This window comes from Mastomys coucha, unplaced genomic scaffold (genome assembly GCF_008632895.1).
Source record: "Mastomys coucha isolate ucsf_1 unplaced genomic scaffold, UCSF_Mcou_1 pScaffold18, whole genome shotgun sequence".
In the NCBI taxonomy this organism is placed as follows: Eukaryota; Metazoa; Chordata; class Mammalia; order Rodentia; family Muridae; genus Mastomys; species Mastomys coucha.
This window is the reverse complement of record NW_022196900.1, coordinates 91,247,024-91,261,619: the sequence shown is the minus strand read 5'-3', so window position 1 is coordinate 91,261,619 and position 14,596 is coordinate 91,247,024. Positions and strand designations below refer to the sequence as shown.

The following is a 14,596-nucleotide window of genomic DNA, read 5'->3' as shown; positions in this document are numbered from 1 at the left end:
CACCATGTGGTTGCTGGGATTTGAACTCAGGACCTTCAGAAGAGCAGTCAGTGCTCCTAACCACTGAGTCATCTCTCCAGCCCCCACATCCCACCTCTTGAGATGCTGGTCTCACCAAAGTCCTGGCTAACCCAAACCTGCTGGGATCATACCCGCTTCTCAGCTGGGCCACACACTCTTCTCTCACTGAGCATTTGAAGGCACTGCCCCCACATGGAATGTCTTTCCCCTCTGCCTGGCTTAGCCCACTTCCTGTCCACCGCCCAGCTAAGGCCACCTCCCCTCCAGGAGTATTGGCTTCTACTCTGACCCGTCCTGGCTAGCTTAGATGTTCTTCCAGTGCTTATCAGTGTGTTGTGTCTATCTGGGGTAGAAGAAGGATTAAAGTGTGTGTGATGGCCGGGCAGTGGTGGCGCACGCCTTTAATCCCAGCACTTGGGAGGCAGAGGGAGGCAGATTTCTGAGTTCGAAGCCAGCCTGGTCTACAGAGTGAGTTTCAGGACAGCCAGGGCTATACAGAGAAACCCTATCTCGGAAAACAAAACAAAAAAAACAAAAAAGTGTGTGTGGTAAAGGACTGACTGAAGGAACAAGCAAATGTCTCATCTTCAAAGTGACAGAGCCACCCCAACCTGGCAAAAGAGTCCAGGGAAATGAGGCGCCAGGACATCAAGGGACTGGTGCTGGCCACTTTTATGACAACTTGACACAAGCTAGAGTCATTTTGGAGGAGAGAACCTCAGCTGAGAAAATGCTTGTGGGGCCATTTTCTTGATTATTGATTGATATGTGAGGTGTGTCACCTCTATGTGGTCCTGGGTTCTAGAAGAATGAAGGCTGAGCAAGCCATGGGGAGCAAGCCAGTGAGCCTCGCTCAATCTGCACACCAGTTCCTGCCTCACAATCCTGACTTCCTCTGAGGCTGTTTATATTCTCGAGTTCATTTGAATGCCCAAAATGGTTTGTATGGGAAGCCATATGTCCACGTATAAGACATTGAGGGACCCTGACCCCAATTGGATTTGATTGGCAAATAAAGATGCCAGCAGCCAATGGCTGGGCAGGGCTGACAGAGGTGAGACCACAGTATTTTCTCAAGCATGGGACCAAGAGAAGGAGAAGGAAGGAGGGATCCGCCATGTTGGGAGAAGGAGAAGAAAGATGCCACATCTGAGAAAGTGTGGGACGGAGAACATAGCGGCCATGTAGGAGCTGGGGGCAGGGGCAGGGTGGCTAGTGGCCCAAGAGGGTTCCCCAACTGGGTCCAGGGTAGCAAGGATAGAATATTGGATTTAGTAGGTAATAACTCAGAGATTTCAGATTACATAAGTTGTTAAAAGAAAGAAAAGGCCAGGCTGTGGTGGCGCACACCTTTAGTTGATCTCAGCATTCAGGAGGCGGAGGCAGGTGGACTTCTGTGAGTTTGAGGCCAGCCTGGTCTACAGAGTGAGTTCCAGGACAATCAGGGCTACACAGAGAAAACTTCTCTCAAAAAAGAAAGAGAGAGAGAAAGAGAGAGAGAGAGAAAGAAAAGCAGACTGGGCAGAGGTGGCGCACACCTTTAGTCCCAGCGCTTGGGTGGCAGAGGCAGGCAGATTTCTGAGTTCGAGGCCAGCCTAGTCTACAAAGTGAGTTCCAGGACAGCCAGGGCTACATAGAGAAATCCTGTCTAGAAAAACAAACAAACAAACAAACAAACAAAAAAGAAGGAAAGAAAGAGAGAAAGAAAAGCAGAAAGCAGAGGAACTTAGTTTTGATCAAAGCAAACTGCTGGCAAATCTCTCCTTTGAGTAGAAACATTATCTAGATTCAGCCTTCAGAAACCTACACCTAGATTGGGAGATGGCTCAGTGGGAAAGGCGTTTGCTTGCTTCCAAAGGACCTGAGTACAAATCCCAGGACCCATATGGTGGAAGTAGAGAACAGACTATACAAGTTATCCTCTGACTTCTACTGGCACTTACAATAAATAAGTAATAAACAAACAAACAAATAAATGTAATTTAATTGTTTTTTTGCTTGTGTGAGTCAGAATTTTTCTGTATAGCCCAGGCTGTCCTGGAACTCTCACTGTAGACCAGGTTGGCCTCGAACTTAGAGATATGCCTGCCTCTGCCTCCCAAGTGCTGGGATTAAAGGTGTGTACTATCACTGCCCAGCTATAATTTAATTTATTAAAAAATTAAAATGATAGACAGAAACGTCTCTGGGCATGGCCAGCCTTGTATCTGACCTAAGAAAGTGTCCATCCCTGCTGCATGCATCCACGAGCCACCCAGTGACCTAGACGCCACTGGATCTAGGCAAAGCAGAGAGTGGTAGCTCTTCAGCTCCTTACCCGTGGACACTTGGCTCCCCAGATGGAGATCAACCCAGCTGTGAGGCCCAGCACCATGGCAATCCAAGGAGAAGAAATCAGGCAACCCGGGGCACCCACGGCCACGCCCCCTGCCAGCACTGCGTTATGGATGTGAACCTGCAGAACAAAAGTTTGTGAGTGGGAGAAGTGGAGCTCAGAGAGGGCGCTGTCTTACCCACAGCCTTTCTGCGTACTGGCCGTGAGCAGCCTCCTGATAACCCAGGCTCCCGGATCCGGAAGTCATCCCTTCCTGGCCATCGCACCGAGTGACCTTCATCCGCAGGTTCCACCAAGCTCAGGGAATAGCCCTTTTCACTGGACACCCTTGAGCACTTAAAAGAACAGGTTGTGATACAATGAGCTGTAACCTAATCTCAACACTCAGGAGGCTAGGACAGGACTATGCTGAGTTCAAGGCCAGCCTAGATAAAATGGAAGATCCCGACATGGTAAGATCCGGACTTCTCTTCTTTTCTTCTCTGTTTTTTGGTTTTTTTTGGGGGGGGGCTGGTATTGCTTGGTTTTGTTTTGTTTTTTGTTGTTGTTGTTGTTGTTGTTCAAGAAAGGGTTCTTCTATGTCCTCCTGGCTGTTCTGGAACTCGCTCTGTAGACCATGCTGGCCTCAAACTCAGCGATCCACCTGCTTCTGCTTCCCCAGTGCTGAGATTAAACTCGTGTGCCACCACCACCACGCGGCTATATCCTTTCTTTTTCTAAACTGTAAAAAGACTTATTTATTTTTATTTTTCTGTTTACTACATATATGTCTGTACACTATATGCATGTGTCATGCCTGTAGAGGCCAGCAGAGGGCGTCAGATCTCTGCTAACGGAGTATGCCGCGACCGCCTGGCACTTCAAGAGTTCTTGGAAGCGTAGAGTTAGCCCTTAGCCCAGGGTCTGGCTCAGATCTCAGAAGCCACTACTAGCATTTCATTAGTAATAGCTTCATATTGGTTGGGTCCCTGTGACCACGCTGTCCCTAGTTCCTGGGTCACTCCTCCATTACTGCCCTCTGTCCTGGCAGAACCAGAGGAGCCTTGTTGTCTGTGACCCTTCAGTTCCCTGGAACTCACCCTGTAGACCAGGCTGACCTCGAACTCACGGAGATCTGCCTGCCTCTGCCTCCCAAGTGCTGGGATTAAAGGCGTGCGCCACCACCTCCCAGTGAAATTTCTTGAGGAGAGAAAGGCTGGCTACTTCCAGTTTGTTCTGCTGTCTCTCACTCATGGTGGCTGGCTTCAATAGCTAGCAGAAATGGGATCTACAGTCAGGTCTGTGTGATTAATATTGATTTCTTTTTCTTTTTTATGCACAATGACATTTTGCCCACACGTATGGTTGTATGGGGGTGTCGGATCCCCTGGAACAGGAGTTATAGACAGTTGTGAGCAACCATGTGGGTGCTGGGAATTGAACCCAGGTCCTCTGGAAGATCTGCCTAAGAGCTCTAAACTCCAGTCCTAATATTGATTGATTTAAAGACACACACCAACCCCCAGACAGCCTGTCTGATGTTCCCTACATGAGGGACATAGAAGGACCTGTCACTGGAGCGCCCTCACCCAGCCTGGCCCTTTGGGTAAGGGTCATAAATGTAGGTGTTATGCACAGAGACACATGTGCTGCCCAAGGGGCGGCCTTCCCTCTCACCATGTTGATCTTCCCTTGGGGGTGACTCAGGGCTGACATGGAGGTGGCTGTCACCGTGCTGACTGCCAGGGCGTAGTAGGTGTTGAACACAGCGTTCCTTTTCTTTGTCCCTTCCAGGAGAGCAGAGTTGATACTTGGCCAGAATATCCACAAGAAGAGCGTACCTGGAGGGCAGAGGGCCATTAGCCAGCACCAAGCCCCTATTCTGAGTTTGCAGTCGTCCAGGGTAACAGAGGCATGGCCTGAAGCTAGCAAGTGAAGCTGGTCACTTTCCAGTTTGGGGACTAGTCACCGCTCCCCTCTGAAAGTCCAAGGTTGGTGGGAAGCAGACCAGAGATCTAGGGCCCAGAGAGCTGAAATCTACAAAGGCCAGGCCTCACTCTAGTCTTTGATGGCCAAATGCTTTCTTTTAACGTGCAGTGTAGAGGCTGGAGACGGCTCAGTGGTTAAGGGCACTGGCTGCTCTTGCAGAGGACCTGGATTTTTCTCCCAGCACCCACATGGTGACTCACCACCATCTGTCACTCCAGTTCTAGGGGATCCAAAAGTCACACGCTTGGTGCACATACATGCATGCAGGTGAAACATTCATCCACAAATCTATTCTTTTTAAAAACACAGGGCAGGTGTATGGTCACTCATACTCATTACCTCAGTCCTTAGGATATTAAAGTAGGAAAATAACAGTGAGTTCAAGGCCAGCCTGGGCTACATAGCAAGCTACAGGCTACCCTAGGCAATTATATGAGATTGTCTCAAAACAAAAATCTTCCTCCTGGGCTGGAGAGATGGCTCAGAGGTTAAGAGCACTGACTGCTCTTCCAGAGGTCCTGAGTACAATTCCCAGCAACCATATGGTGGCTCACAACCATCTATAATGGGATCTGATGCCCTCTTCTGATTTGTCTGAAGACAGCTACAGTGTACTCATATACATAAAATAAATAATTTTTTAAAAGATTTATTTATTATTATATCTAAGTACACTGTAGCTGTCTTCACACACACCAGAAGAGGGCATCAGATCTCATTACAGGTGGTTGTGAGCCACCATATGGTTGCTGGGATTTGAACTCAGGACCTTTGGAAGAGCAGTCAGTGCTCTTAACCATTGAGCCACCTCTCCAGTCCCATAAAATAAATAATTTCTTAAAAATAAAAGAAAAAAGAAATCTTCCTCCCACTGTATGTCACAAGGATAAACACAGGTCATCAATTTTGGTGGCAAGAATCTTTACCCACTGAGCCATCTCTCTGGCCTATAAATCCCTAGGTTTTTAAAAAAATATAATCTTTTCTTTTTTTTTTTTTTCAAGAAAGGGTTTCTCTGTGTAGCCCTGGCTGTCCTGGAACTCACTCTGTAGACCAGGCTGGCCTCGAACTCAGAAATCCACCTGCCTCTGCCTCCCAAGTGCTGGGATTAAAGGCGTGCGCCACCACCACCCGGCTAAAAAAAATATAATCTTTTAAAAGTGTTTTTCATGCGTTAGTATTTTGCCTTGATGCCTGTGTGTGAGGCCAGAAGAAGGCATAGAACCATGGGGAGCTGGAGTTCTAGGTGTTTGTGAGCCACTGTGTGGGCACAGGGAACAGACTCTGTTTTCCTTGCAAGAGTGGCCAGTGCTCTAGCCACTGGACCATCTCTCTAGCTCCTCTCTGCAAGAGTGGCCAGTGCTCTAGCCACTGGACCATCTCTCTAGCTCCTCTCTGCATTTCTTTTTCTCAATTCTTTGCTTCTCTTCAAAATGTTAACTTGCCAATAGGCTTCCTTACTGGTAGGGACAAAAATATTAGATAAAAATTTATTTAAAGTCCAGTGGAATGAGCCTCTCTGAACTTTCTCTTTTTTTGTTTTGTTTTGTTTTGTTTTTTGAGACAGGGTTTCTCTGTGTAGCCCTGACTGTCCTGGAACTCACTCTGTAGACCAGGCTGGCCTTGAACTCAGAAATCTGCCTGCCTCTGCCTCCCAAGTGCTGGGATGCCTGTGCCACCACAGTTCTCTCTGAACTTTCAATCCTCCTGTCTCAGCTTCCTGAGAACTGTAGTCCAGGGGTGTATTACCACACCCAAGTCTCCACCAAATATTATTGGAGAGATGTCCCCTAAAAGGAAAGGCTTAATCCAACATCTATCAAGTCAACAACATATTTAGAAACTAAGGGTCTTTCTGGAAGGGACAGGGACATTTGGGGTCAGAGCCAAGGAGAGATTTCGCAGCAGGGCTTGTATAGTGTCTGGACTCTGGTCAGGTCCCTCTGGTCCTTACCCAGCATGGCAAACAGACTGGAGCTCGTAGCCATTTGAGCCTTTTCTGTCTGAGCGTTCTCACCCACTCTCCTCGGCAGAGACCTGGAAAGCCACCAAGCCACAGTCAGCCCAAAATAGGCCCCAAACACGTGCCCGTGCATCATAGTGATGTGGTCTTTCATCTGCAACAGAGCACAAGGGCTGGGTGAGTGTCTGAGTCCTAGGCAAAGGGGTTGCTGGCCCTCTGAGACAGTCCTGAGCTTCCTGGGGGGTTGGGGGGTTAGGACTTGAACTCGGACCTGCCTTTCAGAGCTTATCTAGCTCAGCCAGCTGGCTTCTGTCTCAAAAGAGCCAGCCGGTAAGTAGCTAAGCCTGGAGTGACAAGTGACATGGCCTGTCCTGTAACAGTGTAACAGCGTGCCATAGCTGGACAGCCTCTGGATTCATACTGCTCACGCCTCATACACAGTAAGTTTAATAAAGCCTCGGGCCTCATTCTTAGTGGATTTAGAGTAAAGGCTGTTTTCAGGGTCTTCCAAAAAAAAAAAAAACCATGCAGAATTGGTTGGCTCTTCACTCCTCACTGCTGCTGCGTTGGCCAAAGCTACCTTCAGGGACACTCCAAATTTCTGCCATAACCTTCCATCAGGACTTCCTGTTCCCACCCTTGTCCCTATTGAATAGTCTCCGAACAGCTGTAGAGCTTGCCGCGTGCCTGCTCGGAATCCGCCAGAGGTTTCCACTTCCCTCAAGGTGCCTCTCCTCTCTGTGACCAGCAGGGGGACCCTGTGAACTCTGCTTTTACTTGCTTCTGCCTCACCTCCCTTCCCTCTACACCTCCACTCAGCCTGCTTCCAACTCCTCACTCATACCTCCAGCGGGCTGGCTCTCACTACCACAGTTTGAAATGCTCGCTCCCTGGGCAGAGGGGAATAGGGAGGGGGGAGAAGTGGTCAGTCCTTGGGAGTGAGCAACAAGCTGGTACATCTCAGTTTGCTTTCTAGGATAACCAGAGGGCAAGATGTGTGAAGGGTGTGGGCAGAGAGACACAGGGACCTCTGGACAGACACAATATCCTTACACTCTCCCAGGGCTGGCTGCTGTTGACAGACAGCCTCCAGGACTGGTCTAGAAAGCTGCTTGCTGGAGCTTCCCAAATGGTGTCTGGTGTCTTATCCACCCCTCATATTTCTGTACCACCTTTCTATGGTTTACTTTACTTTTTTTCTTTTAGAGATATATTTATTTCATGTATGTGAGTACACTGTAGCTGTCTTCAGACACACCAGAAGAGGGCGTCAGATCCCATTACAGATGGTTGTGAGCCACCATGTGGTTGCTGGGATTTGAACTCAGGACTTATGGAAGAGCAGTCAGTGCTTTTAACCGCCGAGCCATCTCTCACTATAGGATCTATCACTAACAGGACACACCTTTTGCCCATTTCACTTTTTACTGGTAACTGTTCCTTCCACAGCAGAAGTCCCCCACAGTTGCATTTTCCCCACAGTCTTGAGAAAGACTGATACACAACAAGTACTCCTGGGAAGTTCTCACATGGGCAGATGATGCCAAGAGCCTTGCTCATGCATGAAGATACAAGTTCACCAGCTAAGGACCAGCAAGAGGACATGCCTGCACTCCCAGCTCACAGAACCCTGGAGTAAGAAGATGCTGTGATTTCAGGGTCAGCCTGAGCTGCAAACCTGAGGCCGTGCCTCACATACACCTAAAACTGTGCTTATATATAGTTCATTCTGTTGAATGCTTGCTTAGCATACACAAAACCCTGGAATCAATCTCCAGCATCACTTAGACTGGGCGTAGGACACCTGCCTGTAATCCTGGCCCTCAGAACATGGAGACTGGCAGAGCAGAAGTTCAAAACAGCTTTGATTCTTAGTGAGTTCAAGAGCGGCCTGGGAAACATGAGACCCTACCTTAAACACACACACACACACACACACACACATGCACATACTAATTAGTCAAATGTAAAAAAATTAAGCCAGATAGTAGTGGTGCACACCTTTTTTTTTTTTAATTTGGTTTTTCGAGACAGGGTTTCTCTGTATAGCCCTGGCTATCCTGGAACTCACTCTGTAGACCAGGCCTTGAACTTAGAAATCCGCCTGCCTCTGCCTCCCAAGTGCTGGGATTCAAGGTGTGCGCCACCACCACCTGGTGATTTATTGAGCTTGAGACCAGCTTGGTCCACAGAGCTAGTTCCAGGACAGCCATAGCTACACAAAGAAACTCTGTCTCAAAAAAACCCAAATTAATTAAATAATTAGAAAACAAAATAAAAGTGAAAAAAAGTTTTCTTTCGTGTGTGTGTGTGTGCGTGCGTGTGCATGTGTGTGTGTGTGTGTGTTAGTATCTGAGCATGCTCAGAGGCCAGAAGAGGGTGTCATATCCCCTGAAGTTATAGTTGTTCATGGGCTGCCTGACAGGGGGCTGAGGACTGAGCTCAGGACTTCTGGGAAAGCGTCTAGTGCTCCTATCCACTGAGCCGTCTCTAGTCCTCCAGCAAGCTACCTTTTAAGTGGGTTCCAAGGTTCCAACTCGGGCCATCAGAGTTTTACAGCAAACACTTTGCTGCACTGAGCTGTCTCCCTAGCGCTTATTGGGGCGGGGGTGTGGTTTTGGTTTTTTGTTTCTCTTCAAGATAGAGTTTCTTTGTGTCATCCTAGCTGTCCTGGAACTCCCCCTGTAGACCAGGCTTGGCCTCGAACTCAGAGAAATCTGTCTGCCTCTGCTTCCCAGGCGCTGGCATTAAAGGCTAGTGCCAGCACCGCCCGGTTTTGTTGTGCTTCTCAGACAAGGTCCTTGTACAAGTTCAAGTTAGCTTCAAATTTGCTTCATAGCTGAAGATGGCCTTGAACTTCTGGTCCTTTTGTCTCCCCGGTCCCAGTCCTGGGATTACAAGTGTACCCAACCTCTGGTCTTAACCTGTCTCGATGACTCCGTTTTACTGTGAGGACTATGTTCTGTCAGTTGCAGCTCCCTGGATTGAGGCTACCATAACACATGTCCTGCCCCTCTGCTCTAGAATGGAAATCGAGGGAAAGCCAGGGCCTGGGAGGGGAGGAAACCTGCTCTTTAGTAAAGAGAAAGCTAAGGACAAAATGTGCCCAACTGATGCAGGTCACCTGGGCCTCAGAAGCCTCTAGTCACTTTCTAGTCACCTAGAGTTTAGATGCACCTTGCGAACCTGGAGATTCTGGTACTAAGTTCCCCCCCTTGTGCCTGGAATCCATCAGTGACTCAGCTGGTGCAGGCCCTGGACTCAGAAGGGCTCTCCCCCCCTTCTACAGCTTTCAGTCCGTGGCTCCCTGCTGTACTCTTGGCCCTGCAGACAGCCCCATCTGTCACTGCTCTTGGCCTCTGGGTTCCCTTGGCAGCACCCCAACCTTCTCCTTCTTCCACACATGCCCCGAAGAAGCTGCACATGGCCTCTGCACTGACCACAAGCTCCTCCAGGGCCATAGAAGGTGATCTGTGGTCTCACCAGCTCTACCTCTCCAGCCAGCTCTTCCCATACTTGTGGGTGATAGCTCCCCCTCCTCCCTGCCCTCCTCCTCCAGCACTGCCTTGACCCTGGGTCTCCCTGAGGACATCCAATCGAGCTGGCAGACCATCCTGTGTCCCCCTTACTCTGCCTGTGAGGGAACTAGACAAAGTCTTTCCCTCTCTGCCTCAAATGTGACGCTTACAGGTCATCTTTCTGAGTTTTCAGTATTTCCAGATTATTCTAACGGCTATGCAGGCGTCTCCCATCTTAAGTAAACGGAGTTTCCCTTGTTCTGCATCCTAACATCTGCTCCCTTCTCTTCCCCTCCCCCCACACCACCCTCCCACCCTCCTCTCTCTCTTTCTCTCTCTCTCTCTCTCTCTCTCTCTCTCTCTTTCTCTGTCTCTGTCTCTCTGTTTCTTTGTGTGTATGTGTGTGTTTGTCTGTCTGTCTATCTGTCTGTCTCCTGGCTAGTCTTCTGTCAACTTGACTCAGGCTAAAGTCAGTTGAGAGCAGGGAACCTCAACTGAGGAAATGTCCTCCCCGCCCCGCTCCTGCCCCCACCCCAGCCAGATTGGCCTGCACACTCTGTTGACTAATGGCAGCCACAGAAGCCTTCTCCAGTGAGCACGCTCCTCCTGTCATAAGCTTCCTATGGACTCCTCTCAGTAGATATTACTTCTGATTCACTGGGCTCAACTGCACCACCAACATGGATGGTTAAATACATAGACATGGCTGGGTGGTGTGGGGGTGGGGTGCACCCCCACTTACTCCCAGCGCTTGAGAGGCAAAGACAGGAGGATTTCTGAGTCTGGGGCTAGTCTTGGCTACAAAGTAAGTTCTAGGACAGCCAAGGCTACACAGAGAAACTTATCCCAAAGAAAGAAAGAAAGAAAGAAAGAGAAAAAGAGAGAAAGGAAGAAGGAAAGAAAGAACAAACGAGCAGTGCTGGCACACACCTTTAATCCCAGCACTTGGGAGGCAGAGGCAGGTGGATTTCTGAGTTCGAGGCCAGCCTGGTCTACAGAGTGAGTTCCAGGACAGCCAGGGCTACACAGAGAAACCCTGTCTCCAAAAACCAAAAAAAAAAAAAAAAGGACAGTCATTCGAATTGATTTTTTCCTTTGAAATACAGTTTTCCTGTTATGGTATCTTTATAATAATATGCAACTACCTACACAAAAGCACATTAATTCCATGACTATGGAATTGTGAATTTGAGTAACAAATAACAATAATATCACACCAATCTCTTCTAATGTAGGACACCCCAATGTTCTAGGTAGTTGATAAAAATTTAAAGGCAGTCAATGGAATTTTGTGACATTCCCTACACGTCCTTGCCATACTTTATGTCTGTGAATTATGGGCAAGAACTATGGTGTCCAGACCAAGAAAGTATAAAGAAACCATGGCGGAGTTGGGGTTTGAGGTGTGACTGAGGACACATCTGCTGTGAATTGATATGGGAGGGGCCAGCCCACTGCTGGTGGCGCTACACCTAGGCAAGGTCATATGAGAAAGCAAGCCGAACAAGGCAGTAAGCATCCAGTCTCCAGGGCTGTAAGCATCCAATCTCCAGGGCTGTAAGCATCCAGTCTCCAGGGCTGTAAGCATCCAATCTCCAGGGCAGTAAGCATCAAGTCTCCAGGGCTTCTGCCCTGCTTACATCCTGTGAATTGATGTGGGCGGGGCCAGCCCACTATGGGTGGCACTACACCTAGGCAAGGTCATATGAGAACAAGGCAGTAAGCATCCAGTCTCCAGGGCTTCCACCCTACTTACATCCTGCCCTAATTTTCCTTCATGATGGACTGCAGTCTGTAAACTGAAACAAGCTTTGCTCATGATGTTTATCACAGCAATGAAATCGTAACAAGGGGCTGAAGAGATGGCTGGGCGGTTAAGAGCACTGACTGCTCTTCCAGAGGTCCTGAGTTCAATTCCCAGCAACCACACCACGGTGGCTCACAACCATCTGTAATGGGATCTGATGCCCTCTTCTGGTGTGTCTGAAGATAGCTACAGTATACTTACATATAACAAATAAATAAATCTTAAAAAAAAAAAAGAAACCATAACTAAGATTCTTTCTTTTGATGTGTGGTGTGTGTGTATGTGTGTGTGGTGTGTGTGTATGTGTGTGTGTATGTGTGTGTGTGTATGTGTGTGTTTGTGTGTTTATGTGTGTGTATGTGTGTGTGTATGTGTGTGTGTGGTGTGTGTGTGTGGTGTGTGTGGTGTGTGTATGTGTGTGTGTGTGTGGTGTGTGTATGTGTATGTATGTGTTTGTGGTGTGTGTGTGTGGTGTGTGTGTATGTGTATGTGTGTGTGTGGTGTGTGTGTGTGTATGTGTGTGTGTATGTGTGTGTATGTGTATGTGTGTGTGGTGTGTGTGTGTATGTGTGTGTGTATGTGTGTGTTTATGTGTTTATGTGTGTGTATGTGTGTGTGGTGTGTGTGTGTGGTGTGTGTATATGTGTGTGTGGTGTGTGTGTGTGTTTGTGTGTGTGTGTGTGTGTGTGTGGTGTGTGTATGTGTATGTATGTGTGTGTCTGTGGTGTGTGTGTGTGTGTGTGTTCAGGTTATGGAAACAGACCATCACGTGTCCTGCTCAGTCTCCACCTTATTTCCTTGAGACAGGGTCTCTCACTGAGCCTGGAGCCAGGCTGGCAGGGAGCATACCACAGCAGTATCTCTGTCTCCTCGACCCCCAGTGCTGTGGTTACAGGCATGTCCTCAACTGCACCTAGATCCTGCAGGAGTGCTGGGAATTTGAACTCAGATCCTCATGCTTGAGCAACCTCACTCTTTCCCACAGAGCCATCTTATATCAGTGGATTAACACATGCAGGCTGGAGAAAGATGGCTCAGCGGGTAAGAGCACTGACTGCTCTTCCGAAGGGCCTGAGTTCACATCCCAGCAACCACATGGTGGCTCACAACCATCTGTAATGGGATCTGACGCCCTCTTCTGGTGTGTCTGAACACAGCAACAGTATACTTACATATAACAATAAATAAATCTTTGGGCTGGAGTGAGCCAGGCTAGAGAGACTCAATTCCCAGCATCCACATGATGGCTCATATGTGTACTCATATACTTAAAATAAATAAATAAATTTTAAAAATAAAAATACATGCACTCCCCAGACCACTGAGGCAGTGGCATTGCCCTCCAGAGGCAAATGAAGAGGCTGAGGCACTAAGAAGTTATCTGGATTGCTATCCTGGGGACTGTGCTGAAGGCAGAGCTGCGGTGCACCTCAGGCTCTGACACCAACCCCAGCGCTTTCACTCCTAATAGAGGCCAAGACCCCGGTGCCCACAGGGCCCTGCTGCGATGGTGCTGTGTGATTTGGGGTAGTTCCTTCCCCTCTCTGGGCATTGGCTTTCTCATCTATGAGGTGGGAAGGCTGACCATCTCATCCCTCGGGGTCACGGCAGGGTCACGGTTCAGGCAGAGGCACTGGGAAAGCCATCGGACTGGCACCATTATCATTATGGCTGGCTTCAAACCTAGACTCCCAGCAATCCCTCTAAGTAGGAAGGTTATGCTGACCTCGAGATGACACACAAGATTGCTTTAAAAGAAGTCACTAGGGGTGGGTGTGGTAGTGCACACTTTTAACCCCAGCACTCTTGAGGCAGGGAGATGTAGTTCTCTGTGAGTTTGAGGCCAGCCTGGTCTACAAAGCAAGTTCCAGGCTGGCCAGGACTACAGAGTGAGATCCTGTCTCAATAAAGCAACAACAGCAAAAACCCCATAAACCTAAAATAAGACACTTGACCTGTAACTCCCTGGACCACTGCCAGGGTGACTTTGTGTGATGGCTATTCACGGTTGCCAACTATATCTGGAATGAACTGAAACCCAAGTGACTGAGTACTCCCATGGGCAATTTTTCTTGACTGAATCTTTTAAAACAGAAAGATCCACCTTAAGTCCCAATCTTTTGAGCTGGGAAGATCCACCTTAAATCTGGGCCACTCCGTCTAGACAGCGAAGTTTATAAGGCTTGCTCTTTGCCTGCTTGCCCTCACTCTTGCTGGCAAGTTTAGTCCTTCACGGGTGCTAGAACTTATTTCCTTAGGATTCCAGTGTCTACTGAAGACCAGCTGAGACGTCCAGCCTCGTGGATTGAATGACCACTGGATGCTTGGGACTTCCATTAGGAGACAGCTATTGTTGGACTAGCTGGACCACAGCCTGTTAGACACTCTAATAACACACACACACACACACACACACACACACACACACACACACACGCACATTCTATCAGTTCTTTCTCTAGAGAACCCTGACTAGTGCATTCTGGGAATTAATCTTATGCATCCCTTAATAACCTTATGAAGGGGCTGTAGAAATGGCTCAGTGGTTAAGTGCACTGGGAATTGACCTGGGAGTTCAACTCCCAGCGACCACAAGGGATCTGATGCCCTCTCCTGGCAGGCAGGTGTACATTTAGATAGAGCACCCAGATACATAAAATGAATGAATGAATGAATGAATGAATATAACCAAAACCTCGTGAAGCCCCAGGCCCTTGCTTACTGTGTTTAACCCTCGGTGGAGTCTAACCACTTGCAGCTCCAGTTGGGGTAGCGTCCTACCTCCCCACCTTCTCCAAGGTCCCCCTCACAGCACCAGGAACTCACTTTGAAGACATTCTCATCGGCAAATCTGATGGCACCAAAGGCCATTGCCTCCATTAGCACCATCACAGCCAGCTGCACCAAGTTGACCTTCCCCAGGACAGCACCCGCTGAGATCAGCATAGGCAAGGTGCTCATGGTAGCCATCTGGATGCTGAGAA

At 48.5% G+C, this 14,596-nt stretch overlaps 1 protein-coding gene across 3 annotated transcripts in view; it reads right to left on the bottom strand.

Annotated features, from left to right (window-relative positions):
* LOC116096822 (blood group Rh(D) polypeptide) overlaps positions 1–14,596 on the bottom strand; it is a 35,069-nt gene that overhangs the window by 6,362 nt on the left and 14,111 nt on the right. For 2 of the 3 annotated variants that reach the window (XM_031379035.1, XM_031379036.1), the window contains exons 3-6: positions 14,439–14,589; positions 6,279–6,441; positions 4,013–4,176; positions 2,339–2,476 (exon numbers count right to left, since the gene is read on the bottom strand). In XM_031379035.1, coding sequence (XP_031234895.1) covers positions 2,339–2,476; positions 4,013–4,176; positions 6,279–6,441; positions 14,439–14,589 — 616 coding nt within the window. The remainder of the gene's footprint in view (positions 1–2,338; positions 2,477–4,012; positions 4,177–6,278; positions 6,442–14,438; positions 14,590–14,596) is intronic. The other variant, XM_031379037.1, reaches the window with a different exon arrangement.